The sequence below is a fragment of the Phyllostomus discolor genome, chromosome 5 (assembly GCF_004126475.2).
Source record: "Phyllostomus discolor isolate MPI-MPIP mPhyDis1 chromosome 5, mPhyDis1.pri.v3, whole genome shotgun sequence".
NCBI lineage: Eukaryota > Metazoa > Chordata > Mammalia > Chiroptera > Phyllostomidae > Phyllostomus > Phyllostomus discolor.
The window spans coordinates 152328237-152349691 of NC_040907.2; the positions used below are offsets into that span (position 1 = coordinate 152328237).

Here is a 21455-nt window from a genome sequence, read left to right on the forward strand (position 1 = left end):
CCGCGACTGCGCCTGCGCTGGCGACTAGGTTTTCGCCAGGGCTGCTGGGGTGTGCAGGTCCGGGTGCGCAGGGGCGCGCGCAGCAGTGAGAACGCGCTTTTCTGGTCCTGCGCGCCGAACCGGGACTCTTAGTGGAAACCGAAGACGCGCGTGGGAGGAGTGCCTGGAAGATGAAGAGGCAGGGGTCCTTCTCGGAGCGGAAACTGGCTCGGACTGCGTCTGGGAAGGCCGGTGCGGAAGAGGGAGGGGAGGGGAGGGGACCGCAGACCCCGCGGACCCAACCGCTCCCAGGGGCGGGCCGGCGTGGGTTCTGACCCGAGGATTAATCGCGATTTGCCTAAAAGCTCCCTGCGAGACACGTTCTGTCATTCGGCTTTAAACGCGTGGGAACGGGTAGCCTGAGCAGGGGCATGTAGCGAAAGTGGCCCAGCACTGGAGCCAGATGTGTGGGTTTGAACCCCGGCGCCAGCGTGTGTCGTCATGCCGCCGTGTTCAAGTTGGTTAACCTCTCTTAGCCTCACGTTTCCAGTCGCCACACGGGGATCCCTGTCCTCTCTTCGCGGCTTCGCTGTGATAGTTAAACGTCGAGTGCGGAGCACAGTGCCTAACCTGTGGTGACCGCTCAGTAGCGAGGGGGATTGTTCCCAAAGACACACAACTACCAAGTGGCAAAGCTTGTGGCTGCCACCAAGTCCCGAGTTCTTCCGTCACGCCGGGGTAGGATATCATGGCAGGTGCTAGGGATTTGGCAGATCCCTCCCCCACGAACCAGTGGTCCTCAATTTTGAGGAGCCCTTTACACTCCTAAAAATTGAGAACCTCCAAGACCTCTTGTTTATATAGGTTAAGTCTATTGATAACTGACTGTATTCGAAATTAAAACATTTTAAAAATATTAACTAGAAGGTGACCATAATAAACCTATTACATGTTAACGCAAGTAACATTTTTTATGAAAAATATTCTCCTAAACAAAATAGTATAGTGCCAATGTTTTGTATTTTTGTAGATCTCTTTACTATCTGGCTTAATGGAATTCTTCTCATACCTGTTTTCTTATACCTGCTTCTGCATTCAATCTGACACATCAGGTGGCCTACCCAAAACTCCACTTGTTTTGAAATAATGACAGTAAAAAAAGCAAATAAAGTTTTAATGTCATTATGAAAATTTTCATTGCACAGATTGAAAAGGATCTTAGACAATCCTAAGATTCCTAAGGTCCCCAGAGCCAACTGACCTACCACACTTCGAGAACTGCTGCTCCAAAGAAGTATCTTTGTCTTGGTTTTCTACAAGTAACTTCTTTTTTAGGACAATTGCCTTATTCTGCCTTCTCTCCTAGTCTTGCGTGTGCATCCCCACTCTCTGCTGTCCAAGGCTCTTTCTTGCACGAGAGGCAAATGGTCCCCCTGCAGCACCGTCCAATTGGATTAGTCTGACGGCTGGTGCGGATGGCTCTGTCAGGGAGCTCACGGAGTTAATGCAGCACTGTTGGGTGAGAGCAAAGGGCGGCACTTAACTCCCTCAGAGTTTGAGGCTGATAGTCTTCTCTTAAATAAATGAGGCAGTTGCAACTTGACATTCGTAAGTGATAGATTTTTGCTTTTCAAATTAAAAATTGCTTTTTAAAAAATAATAAAAGCAGTATTGGGTAGAAAAAAAGCAATGTAGGGAAGTAAAAAAGGAGAATAAAGGCGTTCCAAATCCCAGCACCTAGTTATAAATCATTATCAGTATGTGCTAACCATTCTTGTGGGTATTACTACATTAGGTGTGCATTCAAAAATCTTTTTTAAGCTCTGGCTGCTGTGGCTCAGTGGATTGAGTGCCAGCCTGCGAACCAAGAGGTTGCTGTTTGGATTCCCTGTGAGAGCACATGCCTGGGTTGATGGCCAGGTTCCCCTTGGGGGCCATACAAGAGGCAACCAACTGATGTTTCTCTCCCTGTCTTCCTCCCTCCTTCCCCCCTCTATGAAAATAAATTTAAAAATGCTTTAAAAATTTTATGAATTTGTAATTATTCAGTCTTTAATAAATCTTTGCCTGACTGTTGTGTACCATGGTAGACACTGTGCTTTGCTGTGAGTGATAAAGATCTCACATACAGGCCTTGAGAACTTTAAAACAAGTAAGAGTGATCAGACACCTATCTGCAGAAATAAAAATAATAGCTAGAAAATAATTAGTATTTTGAATAGATACAAGTAGTGTTTTAAAGAAGAACATATAACATATAAAGAGTTAATGAGTTCAAAAAAAGGAGATACAATGTCCTACTTTGGGAGTGGAAGTATGGAAATACTGTATGACTTAACATGAATCTTGGAAGAGTTTAGAAGTCAAAGATGAAGCTGGAAGGACTTTGTGGATTGAGGAGGTGGCATCGGCAAGAACAGGGATGGGGATTAGGGAGAACAAGGCATACAGAGAAAATACTGTGTGGTCAATGAAACTAACACTTCTTATACATTTAGTTAATAGTATCCACTTCCCATGAATGATCTCTATGCTTACTGCTCTGAGGTAGATAGTAAAACCCCCTCTGTTTCATAGGAAATTTAGGCTAAGTAATTTGTCTAGAATCAAACAAGTATGTGGTTCAGGGCTAGGATTTGAAGTCCATCCCAGCTCTCATACATTCCTTGTAAAGAAGTTTAAATGCAGTCTGCAGGCATTCATTGAGGAGCATTGAAAGAATCGTGACCTGGAATGGGATGATGAGGTCTGTGTTTTAGGAAGATTGGCTTGGCATTCAGTGTTTATTTTTCTCAGTATAATTTCTTATACATATGTGTGTGTTCTTATTTTGTAGTCCACAGACATCAGTTTTATAATTAATATGTTATTTTATTGCACTCATGGGCCCTAGTGTACTTACCTACTTTCCTATTATTGGACATTTGGATTTTGGCAGCCAACTATAAAATGTTAGTGATAGATTGGTCTGGATGAATAGTCCTATTATGGTATTGCATTGTTTTTCATGTATTTTAGGAACAACAAATGGATGTCTCATGGAAGTGTGTGTTGATTCAGTGGAGTCAGCTATAAATGCGGAAAGAGGAGGTAAGAGAAATGAGAGAACGAATGACAGTTTATAGTCCTTTTGAGAGTCCGAAAATGAATCCTGTGAACTGATCTTGCGAGCCTTCGTGATTTGGAAGGATCCTAGTAATCCTGCTGAAAACAACCGACCAACTAGAAAACCTACTTGAAAATTATGATCTTCTAGTCATACTCCCCTAGTAGGTCACATTTTGAGTCAGTGTCCACAATAGTGCTTACTCACCAACTTCATATTTTTATTGAACTTAGCAAAGATTTAATGTTTTTCAAACCATTGACTTAAAGATGATTTTAGGGATTTTTATTATTAGGACTTCTATCTTATTTTTTTTTACATTATTTTTATGTCAAGGTTACTTTTGCACTGTGAACCTGCTGTAATAAAAATTCCCATCATCCCAGGATCAGAAAAATTTTTTAACTTTTTATTATGGAAAAATTCAAACATGTACAAAAATAGAATAGTATGATGAATCCCCATGTACCCATTACTCATTTTCACTCATTTTCAGTACATGGCCAATCTTTCCTCCATGTTGGGGATATCAGCAAACTTCTTTGTAAAGAGCAACATAATATACAATATATTTTCAGCTTTCCTGGACATGTTTGGTCTTTGTTGCATCTTCATTTTTTTTTAAATCCTTTGAAAATGTAAATGCCATTCTTAGTTTGGCAATAAAAAACAATGAAGTACTGATACATGCTCCATCATAGATGAATCTTGAAAGATTATTCTAAGTGGGACAAAACAGTAAAAAGTATATATTGTATGATTCCACTTGTATGAAGTATCCAGAATAGGCCAATTTATGGAGACAGAAAATAGATTAGTAGTTGCCTAGGGCTTAGGAACCTGGGGACGGGGAAGTGGCTGCTGGAAGGATGCCAGGTTTTCTAGGGGGTTGATGAAAATGTTCTAAAAATGGTCATGGAAATGGTTGCAGAACCCTGTGAGTATACCGAAAGTCATTGAATTAAACACTTTAAGTGGGTGCATTTTATGGTATGTGAATTATACGTGTTAATTTATTTTTCTTCGTTTAAAAAAATTTGTGCTGAGCAATGCTTTTTGTTTTTTTTTTAATCACAGGTGCTGGTCGGATTGAATTATGTTCAGGTTTATTGGAAGGAGGAACCACACCCAGCATGGGTAAACAACCATTTTTTGGATTGCCAAGAGACAGTTGATCATCTGTTTCATTGGAATACTTTACTGATGCTACTACCACATTAACTATGCTATGGATATTGTATCAGAAGTGCTTATGGTTGTAAATAAGCTTGTCTATCAAAGATGTGATCAAGTTGATTTTTTTTCCTTATGCATCAAAAAGTTGAGAGATAGGTAATTGCTCTTAATATTGGTTTAGTTGCTGTGCAGTAATTTATCTTTCCATTTTGGCATCCTTGGTTTATTGATTTTTGTCTTCATTTCTCCCCTTCTGGTCTTTGTGTTGTTGTCTTATGTTTTACTTCTACATATGTTAAAAACTCTACACTGTGTTGTTTGTTGTTATTTCCACTGAGGCATTTTATTTGCACATTTATGCATCACATCCCTAGACAAGGAGTCCCAGGATTTTCCCTCCCATGTGTTTTGGTTTTGCTTCTTCATGGCCCGTAATGCCTGCCGACGTCAGTGCAGTGAAACCAGACTGACAGGCCGGGAGCAGGTTGGTCTGCCACTTTGTACGTCTTTGAGTTGCACGTCAGATCTGAGGCCACTCCACGCTTGTTTAACTTGCCCATGGGGTTCACAACAGTTTTACAGCTGTGGTTTTTGTTTCAAGAGTCTGAAATAATAAGAGAACAATCACATTTATGCATACATAGTTACCATTTCTGGTGTTCTTAATTCCTTTGTGTAGATCTATATCTCTGGTTTTATTTTCCTTCTGCCTGAAGTAATTCTTCTATCACTTTTTTATAATGCAAGTGTGCTGGTGATGAATTCAGTTTTTGAATGTCTGAAAACATCTTTTCTTATTTTTTAAAAGATATTTTTGCTGAGAGTAGAATGCTAGGTTGACAGTTTTTTTCTCTCAGTACTTTGAAGACGTTTCTTCACTCTCTTCTTGCTTGTATTGTCTCTGATAAGAAACCCGCTGTCATCCATACCTTCGTACTTTTCTGTGTAATGTGTCACTTTTCTCTGGTTTCTTTTAAGGTTTTTTTGGTTGTTGTTCTTTATTTTTGGCTTGTTCTTTATTCTTAGTATGATGTACCTGAGTGTAGTTTTCTTCATGGTTTTTAGACCTGTGCATTTATATTTTTTATCCCATTTGGAAAATTTTCAGCATTCAATGTCCTCTACTCCCTCCTTCAGAGACTTCAATTCAAGTTACTCAGTTACGATAATTCAATTATTCTTGTAATTGATTATTTTCAATTGAATATTTGATTATATTTGTTCTACAATTCACTGATGAACTACTTGTTTTTTTTACGTCTCCTTTTTCTTTGTGTTTCATTTTGCACAGATCCTATTGCTTTGATTTCAAGTTTATTAATATTTTCTCTGCAATGTCTAATCACTGTTAATCCCACCTCATGTGTTTTTCATCTCACACACAGTTTTCATCTCTAGAAGTTTGAGTCTGTTGTTATATCTCCCAAGTACCTTGTTAACTTTTTTGAACAAATGGAATAAATAATAGCTTGTTTAGTGACTCGGCTGCTAATTCTAACATCTATCAGTTCTAGGTTGGTTTTGTTTGATTCATTTATCACCTCATGATGCATCTTATTTTCCTGCCTGATGATTTTTTATCGAATACGATATGTTACTTTGAGGTTGATGATAGTATTTTTTAGTGTAAATATATATGCAATAGCCCTTTGAAATCTCACTGAAGGAGGGTATTCCACAGCCATCTTATGAAATCTCTAGAACGTATCTGTAACTTTGACTGCAGTCTGTTTTTTGCAACAGCTATCATAAATCAGTGCTTGGTGTTGGGCATGTTGACATCCCGTGCAAAGTTGGGGTTCTTTTAGCAGAGAAAGAAGTCAATTCATGTTGGGTAAACTCTAATGGTGCTAGCCAGAAATCATAACTGTTGAAGAGTTCTGAATTGTGTCATCCTTAGGTACTTTTATTCATAGATCTCTGCGTAAAATCACACATAAGTAGAATTTTGTTCCCTCTTACATATCTCTCTCTCAAAAAGGGTTTTGCTAAAATTAGAGGGTCATAAACTTTAACCCTGTGACCATGTCTGGAGGAGGTTTTAAATAAGGCTGTCATCGGTTAGGAAGGAGAAACGGATCTTAGGGAGCACACCGGCAGAGCACTGCGCTCTGGCTGGTTATTACATTTTCAGACGTTCCGTACCAGTGAAAGGGTTTTTGTGGCGTCAACTGACAAGTGCTTTTAAAAGGCAGTAACTTCTTTCTGTTTTCCAAGTTGCTTCTTTTTTACCTTTGATTTTTTTTAATTTACTTTTTTTTAAAGATTTTATTTATTTATTTTTAGAGAGGGAAGGGAGGGGGAGAGAGAGAGAGAAACATCAATGTGCGGTTGCTGGGGGTCATGACCTGCAACCCAGGCATGTACCCTGACTGGGAATCAAACCTGCGACACTTTGGTTCGCAGCCTGTCCTCAATCAACTGAGCTACGCCAGCCAAGGCTACCTTTGATTTTTTACTTAGCTTATTCTGTGTATACTTTTTTCTTCTCAGTATCCTCCTTCCTTTTAGGTCCACTTTTCTCTGGTTTTCTGTCAACTCTTCCTTTTCCTACAGAAGTGATACTATCATAAGAGCATACCTAAAAGACCAATAATATTTTACTGACTTCCTTGAGCTTTTAGCTCATATTTGCATCTTAATTAGTCTGGTTCCCATTCCTGTAGGTGTCCTTCAAGTAGTGAAGCAATGTGTCCAGATCCCAGTTTTTGTGATGATTCGGCCACGCGGAGGTGATTTTTTGTATTCAGATCGCGAAGTTGAGGTGATGAAAGCTGACATTCGTCTTGCCAAGCTTTATGGTGCTGATGGTTTGGTGTTAGGGGCACTGACCGAAGATGGACACGTTGACAAAGAACTGTGCACGTCCCTCGTGGGTAAGAATTTGTGTCTGAGACCAAACAGCTTTGAATGATGATTGCATTTAATATTCCTGACGCAGAAAACCACAGTCACAAAACTGACTTTTCAGTCACGTCTGCAGGCACTTACAGTCACCTACACATAACACACAATAGTTACTGAGACGTTTGGGCAGAGGGCGTGTGTGGCATAGCCTTCCTGACTCTGTTCAGTTGCTGTAGATCCGGTTTTGCTACTACTATTCCTGATCTGTTAAAGGAGAGTTTACCTTGATTCCTTTAATTATTGCACCCAAAACCACAAAAGCTGTTGCATTGGGTGAGGATGGGGAGATATGGAGAAGACAGAAGTAAACTACCTGTTACTAGGTCAAAGTATTGAAGATTCTCAGAAGAAGAGTAATAAATATAATGAATGCTGCCCTTATAGTTGCCAGATTTTATAACTTTAATTTGGTGCTTCTAAGGAGAGGGTGATCCTTTGTTAAAATATAATAATTAGATTAGTGGAAACATAGGACTTCTGAATTTAGAGGGCTGCCGTTTTGTTATTATTTTGGTTCACTTGGGACAGGAAGCTGTATGAGTCCCATGTAATGTGCAGAATGCTGTATGTAGCGGTCAGTGATGATCTCTTCATTCATGTTGTTCTGTGACTCTTCCATAGCTATGTGCCGTCCTCTGCCAGTCACTTTCCACCGAGGTGAGTCATTTCCATTTCAGAAGTTCTCTTGAATAGTGTCACTTATCTGATTTCACCAAATGCCACAACCTTTTTTTGGAATGAAATTCTATAGTGTTACAGTGTTACCAATTGGTTTCTTTATACTGATCTTGGGACTAACAGTTGTAAATTTAGAAATGCACAACTTCTAGATGTATGAAGTCTTAGTTGTGAAAAGTTGTTCAAAATACATGGTGGTGAAAAAATAGATGGTTGTGGTGGGGGGTATAAATAATAGAGGGAGAGAGAAAGCATGGCCTACAAGTATATGTACTTGTCACAGCATTCCAAGCAAGAATCCTGGACTCATTTTTATTAGATTGCCTTAGGTCATACGCAACCCCCAAAGGAATAAATTTACTGTGGCCAGTGAAGTGAAATTTACTGCCTGGCTTAAGCTAACAACACCATTCCTGAAGCTAGAAGTGAGGTCAGCTTTTCCAGGAGAATATATGGTTCACGGGCAGAGAGGGCATGGATATCTGAAGAATGAGATTCTGTTAGGAAGGAAGAAAGAGGATACAGATGCAGGACAGTCAGTGAACAGGTGGATGTAAAGCAATTTTAAGCTTACATTATAAGCTTCTGATGGAGCTCATCTTCATCAGAGTAATTTCGGAAACGAATCTAATTTCATATGAAAATACTTCCTGTCTATAAATCAGATAGTTATAATTTCCATACACTTGCCAAATATTGGTAAAATGAAGGAACAAGCGTCAGTTTTGCCTTCAGAGGGCACTGCTACTGCACAAGAAAAGAAGGAAGTCTTCAGTCAATTTTTTTTTTATTTGATAGTATGCTTGAGAAATTGTCGAATGTTTTTCTGACCTTTGAGTAAGGATTCAGAGATTAGGATATGAGTAGACACCAGCACTTGCATCTATTTATATAAACTAGAGACAAAGCATTTATTACCCTGTTTTTCTTTAAATGAGTAATACCACCAGAAAACTGTTTTCTTGACTTGCTATTTAGCTGTGCTTCTCTCATTGACTAACAATAACTAAAAGATGTTAGGATGCTTAAAAGTCAGAACCTTGAGGCTAGTCAAAAAATTTTTGAAATACGATGAGTAATTTAAATGAATAAACATCTGAAAAACACAGTTTAAAATTTGACATGCTAAATAATTCAAAATAAACCCATCATATTGAATGTATTTTTGTTCTAAAACTAAGAAAATCATCCCAAATTTCTGTTCTTTTCTTTTGCAATCACAAAACTGACTTTTCAGTCACACCTGCAGATACTAACTTATTTTATATAAGTTTATTAAATTTTTCAGTAAGTTCAACAAAAATATTTTCATGTTCTCAAAATTTTATGTTGGCCTGGGTTCACTCATGTATTTAAATGAGACAGTGTGTGAACCAATGCCTTGTCTAGAATTGGTGAGTAATGTTTAATTCTACTTGTTTTGTTTGTCTGAGCCTTAAGGTAGACTTGACCAATTTTGTGTCACTTGCCTATTATATTTACAATTTTATCATACCTGATTGCTACCTGTGCAAATTTATTTAGTAATTTTCTTAAAGTAAATCCTAAATAAATTTATTTTAAAGAGAAATTTTTATAATTAATGAAAACTGGAAACTTCTCACTCATCTGCACTTCATTTAATAAATGCATCTATTCAAATGTGTACCACCTAAATGATCGTGCACACCACCAGTGGTGTGCACACTGTGGTGTGCTGGTAAACTGGCTCTTGGGGAAAAAAGAGCCCCAATCAGTGGCATTTGTTCATTGTCGTGGTTTAAATACTTTCACCTTCAGTGATTTCAGGCTGCCAATGGATTAATGATCATGTTTGCAAAATTTCTGAGTATTTAACAATTGGCTCTTGCAAGCCAGCACAAGCCAAGTCCAGCTCACCACTGTGTATATACTGCATTTTAGAAAGCACTGTGTCAGTGAGGTCTGTTCAGAATGCAAATCAGTTTTATTTATTTCAGCCTTTGACATGGTTCACGATCCAATGGCAGCTCTAGAGACTCTTTTAACCCTGGGATTTGAACGAGTACTGACCAGTGGATGTGACAGTTCGGCTCTAGAAGGGCTACCTCTAATAAAGCGGCTCATTGATGAGGTACATAAATTTCTTTCTTTTTTCCTGAGACTATTGTGGTTACTCCTGATATTCTGTTGTTCAGCTAGGTTGTGAAACTAGATATTACTGACTTCATGTGTACTATCTGGAAAAAGCAAACATGTAGTAATATATTTATATAATTCTTATTTCTTTTGTGTGAGCATTTTTAGTAACTAAAGCTCTTAAGATCAGATTATAGACAGTGCCTAAGGATCTTATCTAATTTGGGTAAGCAGAGCAAATTTTACTTTTTCTCTGCCATCAGGATTGTATAGTTTTAATCCACATCTTCTCACTGGTAGTCTATGTATACTCAGGGGATCCCATATAAAATTTGAGATAATTATCGTTTTTAGGTGAATTCTAAAACTAAAACTATATTCTTCTCCCATCTCTTTCTATGTATCAAGATAGGAGGAAATATAATATTTTTCTCTTGTACACCTTGGTGTGTTAGCATCACTGTAGAGCAGTTGGAAGATGGTTTTGTATTGGGGTGTGTTTGTGTTTTTCTGACATCAGTCCAGAGGCGTTCTAAGTTAGTGAGTATGGACTTCGAGAAGAAAGGGTTTTGGATTTGAGACTCCAGTTTGAAATTTATTTGCTGTGTAATATTGAATAGATTACTAGCCTTTAAACCTCTGCCCTTATTATATGAACTGTTAAAAGGACTTATCTAAGAAATAGAAGATCAAAAACTATGAACAGTAAAATGACAACAAACTCACAACTATCAACACCTGAACCTAAAAAACAAAAACAAAAACTAAGCAAACAACTAGAACAGGAACAGAATCACAGAAATGAAGATCACATGGAGGGTTATCAGTGGGGAGGGAGAGGGGGACAATGGGGGGAAAAGGTACAGGGAATAAGAAGCAGAATAGATAGGCATAAAATAGTCAGTGGGAAGTTAAGAATAGTGTAGGAAATGGAGAAGCCAAAGAATTTATATGTACCACCCATGGACGTGAACTGTGGGGGGGGGGGGAGGTAGTGGGGGAGGAGGGGGACAAGGGGAGGAAAAAAATGGGACAACTGTAATAGCATAATCAATACAATATACTTAAAAAAGAGTAAATAACCAAAATAATAAAAAAGCATAGAAAAATTTATTTAAAAACAATAAACCTCTGTTTCCTCAAGTGTGAAATTGAGATAAGTTTAATTCTTCCTGTGTAGGGTTGCTCTAAGGATTGGTAGAGACAAGCTATCTAAGAGCCTTAGCACGGGGCTTGACATATAATACATTTTAATACATGTTAGTTTCTATTTTTACTACTACTGGTATTATTAGTAATATTATTTAGTGTTCCTGGGTAGACATTTGTTTATGTTTGCTTTTCTATAGCCATGAAAACAAGTTTTGGAAATTTCACATAACGATCTGATATGACTTTGCTAATCTGGAACTTGCTGATTTTACAAATATTAAGTATATAGTGGGAGCAGGGCATTTGATTATGGTGATGACAAAGGGTGTGTGTGTGTGTGACCACTGCTGTTACAATCTAGTGCACAACAGGCACTTTTAATAGAGCAAACAATTGTCATGGAATGCTATAAAAAAAGGTACTGTGGGAACACATGAGACAGGAATTAACTCCAGATCTGAGGGATGGGAGTTGGCAGTAGTTAGCTTCCCAGAAGAAAAGACGTCTGCACTGTGAGGTCTTGCTCATTTGAAAGACGATTAGGAGTTACCCATGTGAACGGGGGTGGAGGCGAGGGAGAGTGGGGCAATGCTCCGCGTGGAATAAGTAGTTTATGCAAGGAAGTGGAAACAAAAGTGAAGATAACTTAAGACATTGAAGAATTACTATAATATTGAATATGAGGAGAAGAAACTGTCCAGAGTCTTGAAAACTATTTAAGAGTTTGTATTTTATCCCTTGTGTACTGGGGAAGCCTGCAGGGTTTTAAAATAGAAGAGTTGATGTATCAGGTTTCCATTTTTAAATTGTTGCTTAGCATGGAGTAGAGAATTATTGCCATAGCACCATACTGCATTTTAAATCTCTCTGGGTATATAAGAGATTTATAGATTAATCATGGCTTGGCAGGAAGAGTTGAGTTAACTTTTCTTATACACTAACTTTAAAAAAAATAAAAATTGTGCGATTTAAGGTATGTAACATACTTTGATATACATTATATAAGGATTACAGTCAAGCTCTTATCTGTTTATATAGTTACTGTGTGTGTGTGTGTGAAGCACACCTGAAATCTGTCAGTAAATTTTCAGTGCTATTAAATATGGCATTATTATTATTATTATTATTATTATTATTATTATTATTATTACTGAAACCAGAAAAGTCAGCATTTGGGCTGCCTGTCACTACCAGAATCAGTGGAGACGAGGATTGAATCTTTCTGGGTGCTTTATTCATATGCTGGCGATCTGAGAAGAGGCAGGCTATGTGCCCTCACTTACTGTCTTAACATCTCATCTCAAGCTGACCATTTTATAGGGAGAAGAAAGGGTAGGTAAGGGGTTTAGGGAAAAGGTTACCATATTTTGCTCTGTATAATGCCCACTGATGTCTTTGGCCCAAGCTTTCAGGAAAAAAACCTCTCGCTTTAATTTTTTAATTCAATTATTTATTTATTTATATTTAAGTACTCATTTTTTATATTATAAAGGAATTTTAGCATTTATTTGTGAACATATGGTACAAGAAATTTATATAACAAATAATTACAAAACACAAGAACAGACTCAAGGTATTCCAGGCACCACCCATTTATAATGTGCATCCTTATTTTTCCTTCAAAAATTTGCACAAAAAAGTACACATTATAGATGGCAAAATACAGTAATTAGATGAGTTGTAGGCCAGCAGTGATTTTTTCCTAGTACTTCTTTGTCTGTTGGTCGACAATTCTTTATCTGCTTCACAGCAGTTCCCTCCCTGGAACACAATGGGTACCATCTCCATCACTTGCAGACGCCTGGGGTGTGAAGGCTGAATTGCTGGTCAGCCTCCTAGAGTCGTGCAGGTCATGCGTTCCAGTTCCTGGAATAACAGCTTTGCACATGCATTAATCATTTAAGGCTATCAGCTATATCTGAAACTAAAATCTTTAACTCTTGGGTTCCCCTATCAGTCTCTGTTACTTAAATACTAGTCTTGGGGTTCTGTTTTTGCATGGTGTAGAATATAATTTGTTGTTGGCTCATACTCTACAAAAGAATGGGGTTTTTAGTACTTTAATATTGTAATATGCAACTAAAACAATTTTGCAGCAATTCATCATTTTTTTCTATGACCACTCTTTCCAAGTCATTTACTGGTTTCTGTTTCTCCTTTTGCACCCACATAGCATTTCTTACCCTCACTTTTTTGGGGGGTCAGATTTATTTATTCTTTAGCAATTGAAGTATTAAATGATGACAGTTTTTGTTCTATCTTTAATAATGTTATATTCATTATACTTGAAATTGTTTAGCTTTCTCATAGAAAAAAGAAACCCAAACATAAACATTTATACTATCCACCTACTAGTTCTGCAGCACAATTTTAATCGAAGTTTTTACTAATTGGACAATTTATATGACATGGGCAGAGAAATATTAAGAATGATTCTAAAGTGGCCAGTCTTGTAAGTCAAGAGCTCTGATCTGTTGCTCAGTCCATATCAGTATCTGAGTGCTGTTATGCTCTAGATCTTCTGGTTTATTGCCGGGCAGCTGATGCACTGTTTCTTTCTTATAGGATGCTGATACTTCATAAAGAACTTGAAAAGTTTCACGCTCAACATTATCTTTTAGTTTCTTCCTATTATAACCCCTTGTTTCAAGTCTTGTGTACAAACACTGTTTTCTGTTTTCAGCACAAAAACGATATGAAACCAGCATTCAGGGAAGAAATCACAACCATGATAATGAACAGTAACGCCTTCACTCACTTGGTTTTCTAACGCATCAACTGCTCTATCTTCATCCAAAATGAGACAATCATACTCTTCCTCATAGCCATCATATAACTGCCCTTCTCGAGCTAAATCACCCACATTAATGTATATCCGTCCTGATCTTGACACAAGTTCTTTGCCTCGCGTGGTTTTTCCTACCCCTGGTGTACCAGTGAGCAGGGTGTTCGGAAGCAACATGGTCCTCACCATGATGGCTCCTTACCCTCACTTCTTTAAACTAAAAAAACTTGGAATCCTTTTCATAGGCTTCTACAGTATATCCAGCTCTCTAGAATTTGTTGCCTTGCTATGTAAAATCCCTCAAGGAACAGTCATATTGAATGTGCACCTTAACTGTACACTGCTAGTTACTTAAAGCTCATTCAAGTATGTGTTGTCTTGAAAGTAAGGAGAAAGTTGTTCTCCCTCTCCTCACGACCATCACTGGACTCTTCCTGCAGGTCTCCCCTTCCCTCTTCAGCGCTTCCATGCCCTCACTGCTTTTGAGACGACTTTATGCTGCTCCTCCTTGTTTTGGTGGTTGTGATTGCGGGTGTTGGTCAGTTTTTACTTTATTCCCTTCTTTTGGTTTCTGTTCTCTTCTGTTCCCAAGTATCCTCTTTCTTCTTTTCCCTTCTGCCCCCTTCTCATACCAGACATGAGACCTCTTCTCCCCATTCGTCTCCCACACACTAACCCCATCTTTCAGTTTTCTCATTTGTCCTGACTGGACATGACATAGAATTAAGTACATTTTCAACATTAATCATATTGAATACAGTAGTTGAATGTTTCATTGTTTTATGGAAAAAGAAACTCAGTTATGGGTGGTTCCTGATGGAATTTTTTCCACTGTTCCGCAGCACTCAGTGGAAGATTGTCTGCCTAACCCTGAGTTGGGTAGGGTGTAGGATGAGTGCATGCACAGGCTGAACAGTGGGGCAGATGACTTGGGATTGTGTCGGCTTGGCTGTTTGGCTGTCCAGTGTTAAAAACCCATCTCAGGGAATCCACATGTGAAAAATTTCAATTTATGTATAATGTAAAGATTTTATTCTGCAAATTATTATAAGCCTGACATAGTACATACTTTTTTTTCTGTTCTTTTTCTGAACAGGTATCTACCTGTTCCTAATAGTTAACTAGTTAGTGGTTAACTACTAGTTGTAGTTAACTAGTTGGAATTAACTACTACTAGTTAGTAGTAGGAATTAACTACTAGTAGTTAATTCCACTACTAGTAGTTCCACTAAGCATGCATTTGTAATGGGGTAATTTCCTTTTGACTTTCAGTGATATATCACCAAAATTTATTTAGGAAATGTGATGGAGATTGGAATAAAAGTAAGGAAATTTCAATACTTCTAGAATTATCATTAATGAAATCAATCCATATAGTCCAGTATTATTACTTAAAACCTAGCTAAGTGGACCTATGGTTTTATTTAATTGGTATAATAAGCTAGGGAATTTAGTTGAGGATTCAAAGTGTGAGTAGATTTTTTCTAGTAATTTACAGTAAGGCTATGCTCTTTCTCTCCTGCCGAAATCTTGTTTAAGTTCAGCTGCTTCTGTCCCATCATATACCAAGAACTCAGATTAGTGTTATTTTTCAGTAATGGCTTTTCTTAAGGTGGTGAGATTATTCAGTATTTATATTGTATTCTCCTATTCTTTGTGTTTATAATAGTACACATTGTTAATGTAATGCAATAAAATAACTGGATAGAAAGAGTTACTATGTTGAACATCTTAGTTATCCAAGATCCCAAAGAAACAGAAAAGATCTATTGAAAATTAAACACTTAATAGTAATTTTTAAAAGTTAACTTATGTTTCTGTTCTCACTGCCTTATTATCTCATTTAGAGAAAGATATTAAAATTTACTTGTTTATTTTTTTTTTTCAGGCAAAAGACAGGATTGTGGTAATGCCAGGTATTTATTTATCCATCCGTTCCCCAGTGTACCACTGAACTGTAGTGGAGAGAGAGCAAGGAGGCAGGGCGGTATGGGAGAGAGTATTGTTAGTGTGGTGTTCAGAAAGAACATATCATTCGATTAACATGCTTAAGATTGGAAGATCTCTGCTGGAATGTAAAGCTTTAGATAAAGAGGAGAACACTCTAGAAGGGATAAACTCAGAGAAAAACAAGAGAAGAACTACATTAGGATTGGGCTTTCTCCATGTTTGCTCTCCCACGGTGTAGAATTTTGTGAATGTGGGTATTCATCCCTGGTAAGGCACACTCATTTTGCTGCTGCACTATGCTAGGGCCAAATGTCCAAGCTGTTAACAAGGTGTGTGCAGATAATACCCTGGGTAAATATAATACTCAGGTCCTAAAAGTCTCTGATTGCCAAATTCTTCTTGTAGTCGGAACACTCAGATCACACGCTCCTGATGATAACTGAGGTCAATGAAGTAAACACTGGCTCATAAGAAATGAAGTTTCTAAAGAATTAAATAGGCAACCTAGAATCAGAGGGAAACAAATATAAAGAGCGTCTTAATTTTTTATTATTAATTTCTCAAACATATAAGAGAGTATAAAATAGCATATATTCATTTCATAGATTTAACATTTTGTAACATTGGTCTCATCATCTTGAGGTGTTTTAAAGTTCAGCTAAAGGCACCATGACACTCTGTCTTTGTGCATCTTTAAAAATCAGAGCATTTTACTGTGACCACAATACCGTGATCATGTTTATCAGAATAAACGCTGATTCTTTAATGCTGTTTAATACTCAGCAGTACTCTCCTTTCTCTAGTTGTCCCCAGAGTGTTCTTTAAAACTGGTATGTTCAGGTCAGGAGCCCATTGGGGAATCAGTATTGCACTTGGTTGTTATCCTACTATTTTTTAATATAGAAGTTTTCCTTTTCTTTTTCTTTTTTTTTTAAATGACATTTAAAAAGTTTGGGCATTTACTCTGTAAAATGTCCTACTTTCTGGATTTATCAGATTGTTTCCTTTTGATATCGTTTAGCTTGTATATCCTAGCCTCTGCTTTTCCTATAGACTGGTAGCTAGATCATAAGGCTTGGTTGGATTCTGGTTAAATACTTTGGCAAGGCTGCTTCATGGACGTTCTGTGTATATCATGTTACATCACATCAGAAGGATGTGATTCGGTGTCTGGTTGTCTCACCACCAGTGATGCCAAGACTGCCCAGGACTGCCCACCAGTGATGCCAAGACTGCCCAGGGGTCAGAATGGTAATAGCTAAACAAAGGCCAGCTTTAAAAAGAGGCCATGTAAAGGGATAGTGTCAGAAATTTAGGAAAATTTGTCCTTGTAGCAAGTCCCTGAAACATGAGCACATAGAAAGTGTATGTTATCTGTCAAATTTGAGACCTTTTGTTAATTAATCCGGGAATGTTAAAGAGACTTAACTGAGTGTGATGTGTCTCCATTTAAGACTAAATATTTAGTCTTGATAACTCATAACCAACTTAGATAATTGTTAATATTAAGATTGCCTTTGCTTATTATATAATTATTAAGTTGCCTGCTATGTGCAAGGCATTACTTGGGATGCAAAGTTACACAAGAAGCTACTTCCTCAAGAGGCTTAACAGTCCTAGGTGAGAAGACGCTGTATATGAAAATATTTGTGGCCATTTAACAAACTTTACCAAGCAAATGATAATTATATGCCAAGTTCTTTGGAGATATGAAAAAAGAGGAATGAATAAAAAGTAATCCTTCTACTTGAGGAGCTCACAGAATAGATCTATAAATTATTACTGTCTCATAAAAATAAATACCAAAAAGTAAAAAATTCCTAGGTAAGTGAAACTGAATGCCTGATGAGTATTCATTATTGAGAAATATAAAGAGAAGTAAAACACAGTAGTTTTCCTGCAGGGGTGTCCAACCTGCAGCCTGTGGGCTGCATGAGCCCAGGATGGCTGTGAATGTGGCCTGACACAAAATCCTAAACTTACTTAAAACATTATGAGATTATTTTTGTAATTACATGTCTCAATGTATTTAATGTGTGGCCCAAGACAACTCTTCTTCCAGTGTGGCGTAGAGACGCCAAAAAGTTGGATACCCTTGCATCTAGGGACTTTCATAATGAAGCTTCCAACAAATTTAGGCACCAGTTTTCCCATCTGTGAAGGGAGGATGTTCAACTAATTGTCCTCTCAGGTTCTGACTGTAAAGATGTGTCACTCTGTGTTTGGAAAATGCTTTATCTATGTCCTAAAATTGCTGATAACTGGAGCAACATGATTTCAGTGGCCAGATATCTTGTTGTCTGTTAGAAGGAAATAACATGTTTGTATTTAACCCTTATAATGAGCTCTGGGGTAGGCAATTATCCCTCTTTTATTGGGGGAAAAAATTGAGGCTCAGTGGTTTAAAGTTATTTATCTGAGATCATATAACTGAAGAGTTAAAGTGGTGAAGCTGGAATTCAAATCTAAATCTGACTTCTCAGTCTGTATTCTCTTTACTTCTTAGAGCTCAGTGATGTTACTGTACCACTAAGAAAATAAAGTTTATGAGTCCGAAAAGTGTGTGAAGTCAAGTTACTTCAGCAACCTGAGCAGCTTGAGATACAAAGTACATATTTTATCAGTCATTAAAAATATTTATTGACTATTCCTATACATTAGGAGATAAGGATAAAAGATGAATAAACTAATTTTATATTTATAGTCTGGTATCAGTTGAGAATATGATTATATATAAATATTTAAGAGATTGTTCATCAAAACAAATGAATGATCATAAAGTATTTGAATGTACAGTTTTAATAAAGAAGAGGTAGATTTGTGAAATGAAACAAAAATCGATATTATAATAATCAACTGTATGACACTTGGCATTGTTCCCATGTCTGATGACATCAGTGTGGTCTTTGAATTCTGGTCACAGACAGAGTCTTGGAGGTTCTCTTTCAGACGCATTTCTGAGGCTGTGCTTTTGTAGCTCTGTCCTCAAGTCTATCCTTCCTTTGTTTTAATTTGATTTTTTCTTTAGCTGAGGGGGAGCAGGGATAGAATTCTTGATGATTTTCCTTGCCCTAGAGTAACCTTCTTAGATTTAAAATCTGTAGCATTTGACATTGTTATGTAAACCAGTGGGCATAGAAGATTCCATCATATGTTCAATGACCTTACCAGTTGTTCTTTAGAATTTGTAGTTTGTCTTTCATCGTTCTTTTCTAACTTTATTCTAGCTTAGTAGGTAGAGCAAGCAGTTGTTATTATTCATTAAATTGTATGCAAAATTCTATTCAACTTAATGTATTACTTATTTTTCCAACAGGGGGTGGTATAACAGACAGAAATCTACAAAGAATCCTTGAGGGTTCGGGTGCTACAGAATTCCACTGTTCTGCGCGGTCTGCTCGAGATTCAGGAATGACGTTTCGGTAAAAGTGTATTCCTCGATGCGCACAAGAAGGGATGAGATTAATCTTTACTTCCCCACGTAGGAAACCGTAGTTAATAGCATAATGAATGAATGGAATGTGGTGATTAGTACATAAGTCTTGCAGTCATTCTTACCCTGCTCTGAATAAGCAGGCTCTTCTGAACATAGGTGAACCATTTAATCCTTAAGTCACTGTCCAGCTTAGACCAGTTAATAGTCAACTGATTTAACAGCTAAGCTTCACATGAGTTAGATAGGTGTGTGTTCCTCCTCCGGGGCTTTCCTTTAGCAAATGTAATAGCTGTGGGGTGAGGATGGAGAGTCATAGTTATTTTCATCCCGCCTGCCTTTAATATTTAGTCTTCCCTTACCCTTGCTCTATTTTCAGTAATTTTGAAATTTTATTACCATTAAGGAATTGAAACTGTTATGTGACTTGAGAGGACTCTTATAATTTAATGGTTAGCAGTTGATTATAAGCTGGGGGAAAATGTGATGTAAAAGAAGCAAGAGTCTTAGAACTTACATTTCTAGATACAAAATCAATTGCACTGTTTGGTAGATTTGGCTACTAGATGTTTCAAGTAATTAATTAATAAAAATTATGAATTATAGCAGCCCGGGGTCCTTGATTTACCCTTCTTCTAGGCCATGAAGTAGCCAATAAAATGAAGTGCCAGTAGGAGGGCCTATTTAACAACTCTATAATTATCTGTGCCTTTATTGTTTCTGTTGCAGAAATTCCTCTGTTGCCATGGGAGCCTCTCTTTCTAGCTCAGAGTATTCTCTGAAGGTAACAGATGTGACTCTAGTAAGGACTTTGAATGCTATAGCAAAGAATATTGTGGTTTAGCTGGACCTCCTGAGAGACCTGGCTATCACAGGATGAAGACAGAAGAGTCCTTTACAGTTGTCTGCAACACAACTGTAGCCTGCTTCTCTGGCCAGGACAGTCACAGTCTGTAAGTTTCACATGGCTATGGGGAACGTTTCCAAGAAGAAAAAGAACTTGAAGCAGAGCTACAATCATTGCTTTGGCTTAGTCTGGCCACCCATCTTCATCGCCATGACTAATCTGGTCTGTGCTTCTTCTGTAGACAGAGGCTTAGTCTGTTTTCATTGGATTAATTGATGAACTGAGAAAATTCAACTGCAAGATGTGAATTTAGAGTGTGACTTCAGGGTCAATTTCATAGGAGTATTTTGCTTTTTTTTTTTTTGTAAAATAAAAATGTCCGTGCTATTAATGGCAGAGTCTCTTATTTTTTTACCCTGAATACAGTCTAGCCAAGTATGAAAGGGAAGGTTTTTGTTTTGTTTTTTCCTCCATTTTCTCTTTATTATGTATTCATTGGATATGGTACCCCAGGCAAGATGCTAAGGATACACAGCAAAATGGTACATCATAAAAATCCCCAGACTTGGGAAGCAGGGTGTAAAAGCTCCCTGACTTGAAAAGGCAGAAGTGATGTATTCACCAGGTTACCTCTACCTCTGTTTCCAGGTAGAGGAGTGGCTTAACCATAACGTTCATCTGACAGCTGACAAAGACCTATAGTCTTTCAATTGAGGCTACAGATCAGGAGAATGTAGTCTAATGATGAGCAGGTGCCGAATGCTGAAGTTCATTACTAGCTTTATCTGTCACTTTGATATTTGTAATATCATTTTATACTAACACACTAATAATAGAACTGTTGTTTCTATATTAGGGGAGTAACTGAAGCTTAATATAAAGAGCCTGCCTTTCATTAGGAAGCTAGTTAATGGAGCCTCTATGATAGCATGCAAAGATCTGGGTACTTATGAATGTATACACTAAGAGCCTTGCCTTCATTTAAATGTGTCCCTTCCCTCACCTTCAATTCTTAGTGCCTTTCCTCACTTTTTCAGGTACAATTTCAACGTAGAATATTTGTTAAGTAAGTTATGAAAAATGAGAGGCAAACTATTTAAAAATCAACAATAACTTCACTGGGATTTTTTTCTTGCTTATTCAGACTACTACTAAAGATAATAAATATTTCAAAAACAGTCTTCATGATTGGCTCTGGAATATAGAGGCAGAGGTGTAAGTATCGTACACACATGCACATACACTCATGTTTAGTATTTTGGCCTAACCCTCCCCTCTGCTTGGACCTCACTGCACTCTAAAGAAAAGAGCAGACCATCTCTATTTTATTAAAACAGGTTAGCTA

General features: G+C 37.5%; 2 protein-coding genes across 2 annotated transcripts; one reads left to right on the top strand and one right to left on the bottom strand.

The window, feature by feature from the left end:
- Positions 1–32: 32 nt before the first annotated feature.
- Positions 33–20501, top strand: CUTC (cutC copper transporter). The gene is made up of 9 exons (XM_028512496.2): positions 33–231; positions 2998–3069; positions 4163–4222; positions 6928–7137; positions 7790–7825; positions 9805–9938; positions 15769–15796; positions 19147–19252; positions 19993–20501. The coding sequence occupies exons 1-9, from the start codon at positions 171–173 to the stop codon at positions 20105–20107; spliced, it is 822 nt and encodes a 273-aa protein (XP_028368297.1). The 5' UTR covers positions 33–170; the 3' UTR covers positions 20108–20501.
- LOC114496190 (adenylate kinase isoenzyme 6-like) lies at positions 13297–14057 on the bottom strand. The gene is given in 2 exon segments (XM_028511489.2): positions 13297–13760; positions 13763–14057. Coding segments are annotated over 2 exon segments (525 nt in total). The 3' UTR covers positions 13297–13530.
- Positions 20502–21455: the final 954 nt, after the last annotated feature.